General features: G+C 44.2%; 1 protein-coding gene across 1 annotated transcript; it reads right to left on the bottom strand.

The window, feature by feature from the left end:
- Nucleotides 1–388: 388 nt before the first annotated feature.
- On the bottom strand, nt 389–12,512 carry LOC310776767 (ferroportin; the record flags this gene model as incomplete). The annotated part of the gene is made up of 8 exons (XM_083636944.1): nt 389–648; nt 4,567–5,238; nt 8,866–9,120; nt 9,360–9,486; nt 9,691–9,806; nt 11,931–12,090; nt 12,231–12,298; nt 12,410–12,512. The coding sequence occupies 8 exons, from the start codon at nt 12,510–12,512 to the stop codon at nt 389–391; spliced, it is 1,761 nt and encodes a 586-aa protein (XP_083493070.1).

Below are 12,512 nucleotides of genomic sequence, written 5' to 3'. Positions count from 1 at the left end.
GTGTCCTGCTTTGTGTCCGGCCTAGTCTGAACTAGGCATTAGATCTTAGATTAGAGATTAGATCTCCCATCTTGCATCTCCCATGGAGGTACCAACGCGGCATCTGTTGTGGCCACATCAACGTACTGTATGTACTTGAAGGGAGAGAGGGTGTCTCCCACTCTAGTTCACCTGAGTTCTGCTTTGCTACCACGGCACCTAGCCATGCATTAAGAGAGCAACCGAGGTGGGGACAGACACTGAAATGAATGGCTAAATGGGGAGTGGACACTGCTTAGCAATGAGACTGCTGAAGGAACAGGAGGGAGACATTCATCTCACAGGTGCAGAGGTGGAGTCTGTTACACGTGAGTGTCACGTGCCTGCATGTATGGGCCGTGTCCGCTCCTTACGTGTCGAGGCGGTGTTTTCTCTTGGCTTTGCGTGCGTACAGGAAGTACATCGTGTGTCCAGTGGTGATGAATAAAACCGAGATGATGACCAGGATGCCAAAGTGCTGTGGCTGTGGAGCGGAGATGACCATGATGAAGTGGAGCAGATCCATCAGGTAGTTCATCGAGCTCTGCACCCCATTGACCACACCCCTCTCTGACTCGCAGATGTTCTCCTGCAGGAGCTGAGTGACGGTCAGGTCAAAGGACCACAGACCTGAAACACATGTAGCAGAGAGACTGGGGTCAAAAGTTGCAGTTATTATACTGCCATAATATCAACTGGTTACGCAGCTGTTGTGGTCACTACAAAAAGAGGAATGGGTTGATTTCAAACAGCCATAGAACATTTATTTTTTTGGGCAACAGTTAAAGCTCTTAGTTTACAGTTCTTGAATCAGTCCATTTAGACAAAAACTGAAAAAAAGAGAACTATGACAGAAAAATCTGAAGGCTGTCTGTCATTTTAATAGATTGTCAGAATTTTTACGGCCCTGTCTGTCAAAATGACAATGAGAAAGTCTAAACCTACACCTCACACTGCCATTTAAACTGTCTACTCACTCATTTTGATAGCTCTTTTGTTTTCCTATTTTCTCTCTTTTATTGTTCAAATGTCGCTGCTGCACATTGTTGCTAATGAGCCAAAGAAGGTTGAAAATGAGTTTTGCACGTATTGTGAGTGATTTAGTTACGTTCATCTCTGTAGTACAGTGGTACTCAACCTTTTCCCTACTCAAAAGCCACATTGACCAAAAATAAATCTTTGCAAGAGCCACAATCCCAAAAAAGTCCCTTTCCTCCCATTATTTATTCTTAGATTAGTTTATGTATTATCTCCGCCAGGAGATCATGTTTTCGGCCGCGTCTGTCTGTGCGTCTGTCTGTGAATGAATGAATGAATGAATGAATGAATAATGAATAATTATTTTATTTGCGTGTCATGCCACATTGTGGCCCATCCCACATGGGATTATATGACACAGTTACACAAAATATATACATTTTCTTTTTCTTATTTTATCTATACATTTCATTCCTCCTCATCAACCAAGCCTTTTCCAAGAAAGGCTGTCTGTCTGTGAGTGTGTTCCTCCTCTCCTCTAGCTTTGCGTATCTCGAGAACCGTTGGTCGGATCGACTTCAAACTTTGGGAGTGTGCTAAGGAGTAGGTGACCTGTTTTTGTGCAATACGGCATAGCGCTACCTACTGGCAACAAAAGAAAGTTTTTATCTCAACAACTTATCTCAACAACCGTTTGTCCGATTGACTTCAAATTTGGGGAGTGGGCTGATGGGAACTCGACACAGTGCAGTGCCAAATTTCGTGCAATTTGGCACAGCGCCACCTACTGGCAACCCAAAAAGTGAGAACCGTTCGTCCCATCAACTTCAAACTCGGGGAGTGCGCTTAGGGGGACACAACGGAGTGCAGGAAGCTGAATTCCATGCAATTCTACATAGCGCCACAAAAAGCAGTTTATCTCGAGAAACATTCGTCCGATTGACTTCAAACTTTGGGAGTGCGCTGCTCAGAACCAGATGGAGTGCGCTGTTGTTATATATAATAGTATATATAACATATAATATATAATACATATATTATCATATAATCAATATATGATTTACAATAGCATCTCAGTATGACAACACTCACTAACACATTGCATTCAGGTGATGTCTCGTCACTCACATGGTCTATGGGTCAGCTTGGGGGAAAACGCGGTCCTGGTGGAGATCTGCACTCCACCGAGTGTACTTTTCTAGTTTATTTTAAGTATGACTTAAAAGAGCCACAACTATCCATAAAGGAGCCACATGTGGCTCTAGACTAGAGCCTCGGGGTGAGTATCACTGCTGTAGTACATCATGACGAATAATTATTTTCATGAAGCAAAAGTCAAAGTATTTATTTTTATGGTTTTGGTGGAATACCACAGTAGAAAATACGTAAATACGGAATGTTTAAAGCCATTTTCTCCCGTTTTACTTTTAGACACATAACATTAAAATAGTCATAACCGTTGACCTGAGAAAGCTATTTCAGCCATTCAAAAAGTTATATATATATAGTATATATATATATATATATATATATATATATATATATATATATATATATATATATATATATATATATATACTATATATGAAATATATATACTATATATATATATTTATACTATGTATGAAAAATGAAAAGAAATTAAATGTCAAATTCCCACTATGTGAAGGGTTTTTGCAGACCACCACACATACTGTATGCTTTGTACAATTATGATTAATATTGTTTTCTCTGAGGTAGAGACCCTGTATTAGCCCACCTAGGGTTTCCATACCCGCACATTATTTTCGTTGTTTTCATTTTGTCTTTTTCTGTTATATATGTTACGGTCTCTGGGCAACGCAAGATTAATCAAACACGAACCAGAGTTCAGTCGGATAATCTTCACACATGAGGACCACTTTCATGAGTTTTGTAGCGTAAATTGGAGCCCTAGAAGTAAAAAGCTCGAGCTAAGCTAATCCAGAACTACACACTGTCGCATAGGCTTCCACGTCACGTCAGCACTCAACCTGGACTGTTGTTGGATGTGTGCACTGATTACCCCGGGCTGAACGGGGCTGAACCAGGTGAGGGAAAGAGAATTTCCGTGTTCGTCCTTTGAAGTGGTGACGTTATTGACGTTTAGAACACGGCTCTCTCGAATACTCGATTCTGATTGGTCAATCAACAATATTCACCGGTCATTATTTCTCGACAACCGACCGCTGCTCTGCCACACCTGGATTAATCAGTTGGTAAGAGCATTTTTTCCGCAGACGCTACTAATTAGGCCAACCAGTTGCAGCTGTGGTGTCTTGTGTGCCAATTACGAATGAAACCGCTTTGTGTTGAAAACGCTATTAAAAAATCAATTTGAATAATTATTTTTGTCAGATTATTGAATGATTTAGTTGTAGGCCGTGTTCTAAGCGGGATAATGTATACTGAGCCGGTGATTACTGGAAATAATGACCTTCAGGTGAATATTAAGCCCTCCGCTGCGCGTCGGGCTAAATCATTCACCTGTCGGTCATTATTTCCACAGTAATCACCGGCTCAGTATACATTATCCCTTACATATATACCCATCGACTCAACGGTGTAGTCTCATTTAGCCATTTGCTAGCTAGCCGCCCTTTTAACGGCACGTAAAAGCTTCAAAACTCATAAAAGTGGTCCTCGTGTGTGAAGATGATATTACTAAACACTGGTTCACCTAGCCACTACTAAACACATGTTCACATAAGCTCTATATGTGAACATGTGTTTATTTGGCAAAGGGACTCACTACTAAAGGCTTGCAGCCAATTAAATTAAGTATAGTTTGGTTGCTAAGAAATCGACATATGTCCGTTTGCAAAATGTGTGTCTATATTTCTCTATCATATAATTGTTCAATGTGTTATTATTACTACTGTAATTTGTTACTGTTGTATCAGCTAGCCCTCCTTTCCCTGTTCTCTCCATATAGTCTCCCATACTCCTCTATACTCCCATACTCTTCCATACGCTCGCTCCTCTCCCACATTTCCCATTCTCTCCCCACCTCCTCCCTCCCCCTGCTCTCTTCTCCCCCACACCCCCCCCCCCCCGCACCCCCCCTTCCCCTCTCCTGCTCTCTCCTCTTGCTCCTTCCCCACCTCCTATACCCTCCAACATTTCCCATTCCCTCCCCACCCCATCACTCTCTCACATTCCCCCTGCTCTCCTCCCTTCTCCTGCTCTCTCCTCTGCTCTATCCTTCATTTCTATATTTTCTATATTTCTCTATCAATTGTTCAAAACGTTATCTTTATTCTGTAATTTGCTACTGTTGTGTCAGCTAGAATTAGCTAGACATATTTTCTGTGAAGCCCTCTGAGACATGCTTGTGAATTAGGGCTATATAAATAAACTTGACTTGACTTGACTATATGTGCACTCCAGGGAGTATCAAACAGGTGTTGTTTGTTCATTTTAAGAATGGCATTTACCTGTTTTTGCAAATTAACTCTTCATGTATATATATATATATATATATATATATATATATATATATATATATATATATATATATATATATATAGCTTTGGATGTCTGTCTACTCACCGATGCGTGCTGTGATGACACCCAGGAACAGCAGGATAATGGAGATGTAGGATTCTGGCACTGAATCAGAGGGCACATTGTCAAAGAGAACAGTGTTGTTGGTCCAGTGGATGGAAGAACGGTCAGGCAGTAGTGGCTGATGGCTGCCCACCCTCAGAGGATAGGTGTGTTTTTGCCTTTGGCTTGCCATGCCTCCAACCTCAGAAGAGGAGTTAGTGTTAATATAGGGCATCAGCAAGCTAAGATCCATGGGGCTGCCGGGGGCAAACACAGAGCACACACACAGCAGCAAGCAGCACAGGTGGAGGCAGCTTGAGATGATGCCTGTGTTTACCAGGCCATAGGCCTTTCTCAGTTTGGTGAACATCACGGTGCCCATCAGCCCTGTGATAGCTGATACGCCCATCAGCAGACTAAGGAGAGAGCCGCTGATGCCCTGAGTATAAGCGTAGCCAGTGGTGATGCAGTCAAAGCCCAGCACTGTGGTGTAGAGGAAAGCCAGACCCATGCCTGCCAGGAAGACAGGCTGGCGATAGTAGGCCCTCCAGCCATCTTTACAGGTGCTCAGCAGCCGCTGGAACCTCCGGAAACACAGAGGCAGGTTGGTGATTTCTTTCAGGTTCAGACTCATGTTGCAGTTGTCTTCTGTTAGTTCTGTAGCATTGCCTTCCCCTGATGAGGAAGAGGAATATATCTGTCAGTGCTATGTCATCTTTTTGATCTGCTCTGTAAAGACTTTGATCCTTCCAATGCAATGTCTGCTCAGTGTTCTTCTGTATCCCATAGATGTCAAAACCCACAGTACTAAAGAAACCCACAGTAGTAATCAGAATGTCACAAAGCTTCCTGTGACATTCTGGAAGGCCCTAATGGAGACAAATTAGGAATGAAAGAGTACCATTTCTTCCAGATCTTATTTTAAACAATTGCCTATATTTTTTTGAGTGTGATATCGTCTATTTTTTAACCATCAATCCCTTAGGAGCTCTGCAGAATAGGGTGAAAAGTTCTGAGTTCAAAGGTTGAAGGCTCTCACCAAATAATCTGCTTAGTCTGAACCAGTGTTATGTGTCATTGACTTTTTAGTTTACCAGTCCTTGGCGGCTGAGCCAAAATGTAAATTTTGGACAGTGCCATTGATCTCTGACTCTTGAGGACACTGATGAATATGAACAGTTGTCATGGCGGGGTCCACCCGCAGTGCCGACAGCCCGCAATGCCGACGTTACGCTACGTTCACACAGGGCACCTACGCCTTGTCTTGCCTCAACCCACGCCTACGCCTACAGACCTTGAGCTGGGCGTGAACCTATCACACGCTTTTGCGATCACACTGCATGCCTTTTCCACGTTCACCTGAGCCGAGTCACAAGCGCCTCTCCTCTCTCCCGAGTGTTTTTTTTTGTCACGTGTGGTCCCGAATTATCATGGGTAGGTAAAATAAATCTGATATATTTAATGTGCTATTGATGCTGGATATGTATAACCAGGTCTCCTTCTTGGGTGACTGCTGTCATAGAGAACTGGATGCTGTTGTACTAAGTGGATAAACTTTTCATTGTCCATCTTGCTTCTTCGGTCGCTATTCTCTCTCCTGAAGATTTGTTTACCGACGGGGAGAAAGCCCCACGTGATCGTGATAGCCACCCGTCAATCTCTCTCTCTCTCTCTCTCTCTGCTCAACACTGTTGTAGTAAGACCATTTTATTTTGAAATTCAGTTGACTTTGCCATTTCCCACGGATATTGTCCCGTTTTTCCTTCATGGCTTGACAGAAGAAGTCTGCCTTCACGTGCCTAGTCGGTTTGAAAATAGAACTCACGCCTAAACGATAAAATCGGCGCAGCTCAGGAAAGGCGTGGGTACACGCAAGGTTCACGTTGAGGCGCCCTGTGTACACAGCCTCATTGACTAAAAAGGACGCCTATTTAAAAGCGTGGGTAAAGGCAAGGCGTAGGCAAGGCTTGGGTGCCCTGTGTGAACGTAGCCTTAGGTTTAGGCGTGGGGGGTGGGAGAGGTTAGGTTTAGCGTTAGGGTCTGGGGGAGGTTAGGTTTAGGCGTGGGGGGTGGGGTGGGAGAGGTTAGGTTTAGCATTAGGGTCTGGGGGAGGTTAGGTTTAGACGTGAGAGGTTAGGTTTAGGCGTGGGGGGTGGGAGAGGTTAGGTTTAGCGTTAGGGTCTGGGGGAGGTTAGGTTTAGGCGTGAGAGGTTAGGTTTAGGCGTGGGCAGTGGGAGAGGTTAGGTTTAGCGTTAGGGTCTGGGGGAGGTTAGGTTTAGGCGTGGGGGGTGGGGTGGGAGAGGTTAGGTTTAGCGTTAGGGTCTGGGGGAGGTTAGGTTTAGGTGTGGGGGCTGGGAGAGGTTAGCTCCAGCCGGTCCACTGACACGCTGCACGCCGCCTCGCTCAGCTGGTTCTGCTTGTGGGCTATCGGCATTGCGGGCTGTCAGCACATAGACGGGACACCGCCATGGCTTCGGGTGGCAAATGATATATCGATACGTTTGAAAGAAGACATGCTGCCGATATCAGCGAAGATGGCTGGAAGTGATGCAACACATTATCATAACCTTTTCACATTTGCTTTACAAGGAAGGCGAGTGAGGTAGGCTACAGCTTCTAATGCATTCTGACAACTGCACATGGAAAGTTCCTGATGACATCATATCACTACACAGTCGACCCACAAAGGACAGTGTTTTAGTCCACATGGCATGTTCAAACCAAGCATGTTTAGAGGATCAAACTTTGGATTGCTCATTTCGTTTGGTTTGTTTGAGCAGGTGAGAACAAAATACCATTTGAACCTGGTTGTGCACCAACCAGCGGCAACGGAAACAAACAGAGACAAGTCCATCTTCCTGAGCTAAAGTTACTGGAATTGGATTTGCATTGACTTTCCCCCTCCCTGGGTGGCAAAATGTCAAATTTTGCGGGGTGACGGATTACCAAAACTGTCCAATAAATGAGTTACGTCGCTTTGGTTTACAAGCCCTGGTTCACTTTGGATGAACCAGTGAACCTAAACAAACCAAATGCTAAAATGCAACAAACCACAAGTTTTTACTTATGCAAACTGTAGGTGTGAACGCCCCCTTAAAGCGATCTGCTACACTTACACTTGGAAGTGCTCTGATGAGACTACGGGCCCTATCTTGGTATAAGCGATATCCCCTATTTCCAGGCCAAGTTCGAATGGTACTGTTCTCACCTGGCGAAATAATATAAACTGAAGGAGTAGGTTAAATGCTTCAGTTTTTATGTTTTTATTTTAGTTGAGTTTAGTTAAATGTTTTTGGGGAATGTGACTGTAAAGCTTATTACAAATAATTGTCAAAAGGCTATACAAAGTGTGTTTAACTCATTCCCTGCCAGAGTTTCAAAGGAAAAGTTGTCAGCCACCGCCAGGGTTTCTGATCATTTTCACAAATTTTCCAAGACCCACAGAATATTTTCTTCTATGACTATGTAAACATTGCATATCCCAACAGAAAGAAGAGAGCCCCTACTTTCATAGGGGGGAGAAGTTTGATTCTAACTACATCCGTTCTTTAGTTATCGACAGTTGAATGTAGGTAGTGTTCACTGAAAACGTCTCTCCACAAAAAGTTGAGAAAAAGGCATTTTTGTAAATGAAGTCATCTTCACCAACCAAATACATTTCTTTGATGGCGGATACTGGCCAGTGTTACAGTCAACTATGATCCCCATAATGATTCGGCTTCCCCTTCCGATCAAACACGCCCGTGGGCACAGCTTTTACTGTAACACCGGTGCGAGAGATTCACCCCGCTATTGAGAGAGGGGAGCCCAGTCACGTGTTCGTTTTGCATGGGGGGGGGGGGGGATTGTCTGTGTATGGAGGTCAGGAGAAATCTACCGGCTGAAATGTACATGGTGTCAAGAGTTTAGGAAATGGATTACTAATTCCTGAGGACAAGTGACTTGTGGACGTGTTGTCAGCGCCGTGAAAACAAAATCCTTCACGTTTGAGTGACAGGCTCCCCCGCTGTAATGGAGTCCGAGCCCGTGTCGATAAAAGCTGCTGGACCAGCGTTTGAGCAGTGCCATGGAGCTGTGCTATGGAGAGATTGTTGCTTTTCTCTGCTTCCTGGTTTTGTTAGACAATCGTGGTCTTCCGGTACAACTTTAGACAGCCATCTATCACATGACGGAAGCGTTGTGTGTTAAATGACGTTCAAAGACGCCATTGGCGGGGGAATGAGTTAATAGTCTATATCTAGTATAATTATTCACAACACACACTGGCACAACACCCCATACTGCGATCAGTCTATACTGTACCTTGTGACCTTCTGCTTTCCCTGCTCTGTAGATAGATCTGATCCATCAACTCCACTGGTGGTTTGACTGAGAGAGCAGGGACGATGCGGTACACCCGGGACAGGAAGATGAACTCCACTATGAGGGACACCAGGTTCCATCCCAGGATGAAGCCGCAGCCGACTACATTGGAAGCCAGGGTCATGACCTGTCCCACTGCTAGGGGGGCCAGGATGTTGGTCACCTGATCAATCCTCCTCATGGTCGCATTCATTCCTTTTGTCAGAATCAAAGACACAGTGGTTGATGTTGTACTGTATTCTGCTAGATTATAATAAATTAATTTTAACAAGAGCATATCATAATTGGTCCAATACCTGACATCAGTGTGATATAATATATACTGCAACAGTTCCAGTACTTCAAGAATTGAACATGCCGACAGTGACAGAAACACATGACAAAAATATGGAAACAAACCAGTGAGTGCAGCAACAGAGAGCGAATTGTCTCACCAGCGAGGTGACCACGGTTGTAGCCTGTGATAACCACAATCCAATCCCTCTGAATGGCAATGGTCAGTGCTGTGCTTGCGAGGTTTGCCACATCTGCCAGGACGATCACCACCGTATAACAAACCACCTTGTGTAAGTTTTGTGATGCAACATGTTACTACACATGACAGCACCGAGTAGCCAGAGGCTCAGCAGTAGAGACAACAGGGACACCGGGACAGTGGGGAGAACTCCTGTAGTAATCATGCTGAGTAAATGGTTTTGCAGATCCACATGGTTTCAAATGAGAACAAGATGCAATATATGAGGCAAATATGCAACGTCTACTCACAGTAAGCCATCCATCCCAGATCTGCTCAATCCACTGCTTATATGAGAAGACCAACATGAGCACAATGCTACACACGGTCACTGAGATGTTCTGAATGAATAGTGATGCATGCGCAACTAAAATAGGGGACAAAAAAACAATGTCAAACTCTCCAAACAGAGCAGCTGTGGGACATGTCAAATATGGGAATGGTCCTAGAATTTTGAACCATATTATCAGGGGCTCTCAATCCTTGTGGCCCAGAGTCCTACCGGTTTTGCTTCAAGCCATCTAATCAGGGACTGATTTCCTGAGATACAATGTGAATGCAATGAACCATGAGCAGTTATCCGGGCCCTGAGGATCAGGATTGAGAACCACTGATCACAGTAGATATACATCAGGGGTCTCAAACGATGTGCCACGGAGGGCTGAGAGTATACCAAAGACTACAGCAGGTGATTTCACTGATTGGCACAACTTCAACCAAAGAATAGGAACTAATCAGTAAAATCACATGCATGTAGTCTTTGCTGTAGTCTTCGGTTGGAATGAAAACCTGCACACTCTTGGCCCTTTATGGCAATGGTTTTCAAACTTTTTCAGATCAAGGACCCTAAACTGAAAATTAGACCACAGAACCCCATTTGATAAGATCTTGTGCCAGGGTCCCCCATCTAACAAGATTTATAGCTTTTGTGACGACCATCGCACTCTCCTGGTCCTGTCTGGCAGGAGCTTGGTGTTGGGGTTGTTGGGCTGATTGCGTGCACCTGGGCCCGGTGCACTCTTTGGGCTTAAGAAGACCTTCAGACCATTCAGTCCCTCTCCCTCCTCGCCAAATGGTAAATGGCCTGCATTTATATAGCACTTTTATCCAAAGCGCTTTACAGTCAGTACATTCACCCATTCACACACGGATGGCAGCAGGTTACCACGCAGGGTGCTGGCACACCAACGGGAGCAATTTGGGGTTCAGTATCTTGCCCAAGGACACGTCGACATGCAGACTGGAGGAGCTGGGAATCTAACCACCGACCTCTTTTATCCAAAGCGATTAGTGGACAACCCGCTATACCTACAGCTGCCCCAATCACCAATAGGTGGTCACCAATGCAGCTTTTGTTCTGTTAGTTTGTTTAATGTAGGTTGGGTTGTCTAGTTATTTTCCCTTATTTTAGTTTGTTGTTTTAACTTTTACTTTGGTGTATGATTCCCCTCATTTGTTACTTCCTTGAGCTGGGTTGTAACCCACTACGTCCATATATTTATACAGTATACAGTATGATTGTAACTTATGAGTGGAGTCATACACAAAAGTTTAAACAATAATTTATTAACTAAAACTAAGGGAAAATGTTTAGACAACACAAACTACATTAACAACAAACAGGAAAAAATGTGCATCAGTGAGGAGGAAGAGAGACAGTCTGAAAGTCTTAAGCCCAATGGGTGCACCGGGCCCAGGTGCACCCAATCAGCCTAACGACCCCAACACCAGGCTCCTGCAAGACATGACCAGGAGAGAGGGAGGGTCATCAGTTTTAGATGTTTTATTACAGAAAGTGTATGAATGATCAAAATAGTCATACATTCTGTCATTGTGTTACTTATGGTTTGAATTATTTTTGCTGGGGACCCCCTGGAACCCCCTCAAGGACCCCTGGGGGTCCCCGGACCCCCACTTTGAGAACCACTGCTCTATGGGACATAGTCTGGGCAAGCTTTACACCGCTTTTGGCCTTGGGGGCGTAAACCAAGGAAACAGGAAACAAGTGCACCAAAAAATCGTCTTTGTTGCCGTTAGCTTGACGCGGCGAGGTTACATTAGCGCAAGCCTGATAAAAAGAACAACAACAAGTTGTATAGTAGCTGTATAGTAGTTGTATAGTAGCAAGTTGTATGTTAGACACGTGAGAATGTGTCTTTCCTCGATTAATTTATGCAAAGCTTCTGTATTGGCTTAAAATATGTGATATTGTGAATCCGCGATGTTCCTACAAGAACTTGTTCAAAAACTTTGTTCGGTACGTCCATCTTTTGTTTTGTTGTTTTATTTTCTTATTCTGTTTCCGCTGCTTGTTTCCTGTCTAGGGCGGGATCTAGGCCGGAAACAGGCCGAGTGACAAAATCCCTTGTAAACGGAGACCAGGCTCTTTCTCCCCGAGAAGAGCCTGGTGACGTGAGGTTAATGGGACATGATTTCAGACCACTAACATATGCCAAGACTTTCAAATGGAAATTAAATTGTTGGTTCCTACCCTTATTCCTGGGATTGCGATCAACCCAGTCTCCAATCAGAGCCCCAAGGAGGAGCACTGACCCAGCCACAACCAATCCAAACACTGCAGTCAGCAGCAGGTTACGACCATACAGCTCAATCAGGAACACAGAGATTGCAAAGTGCCACATTCGGTCACCCTGTTTGACACAGTATTACAGTACAGTATTATCTGTTGTTTTGCAAGGTATGAATGCTGTTTACAGTTTACTACCTCGCAGTTATGGAAGTTTTGATGTCTTATCTATTACCTCCAGTAATTTCAAGAAATTATTCTTACCCACATTGCCAAAGCGCCACTGACATAGATCAGAAACTTGGGACCTTTGAGGTAGAAGAGAGCCGACCCTTATGAGGAGACAGATGAGAATTATTCTGATAAGCAAACGATCCATAAACTAGCACTCCACTGTATTTTAACATAAGCTAGCACTGTATTTTAATCAGAGTTGAGTTCACCTGGTATACTCCGAGTCGTTTTGGCTCTTACATCCCTGACGTCTTCAGACTCAAACTCGACCACCACCCCGCCACGCCGTGAGGCATCTGCTCGCAGGGACAT

Source organism: Poromitra crassiceps (genome assembly GCF_964638095.1).
Source record: "Poromitra crassiceps genome assembly, chromosome: 1".
Lineage (NCBI taxonomy): Eukaryota > Metazoa > Chordata > Actinopteri > Beryciformes > Melamphaidae > Poromitra > Poromitra crassiceps.
The sequence above is the reverse complement of the archived record's forward strand: the minus strand, read 5'-3'. Positions and strand labels throughout refer to the sequence as shown.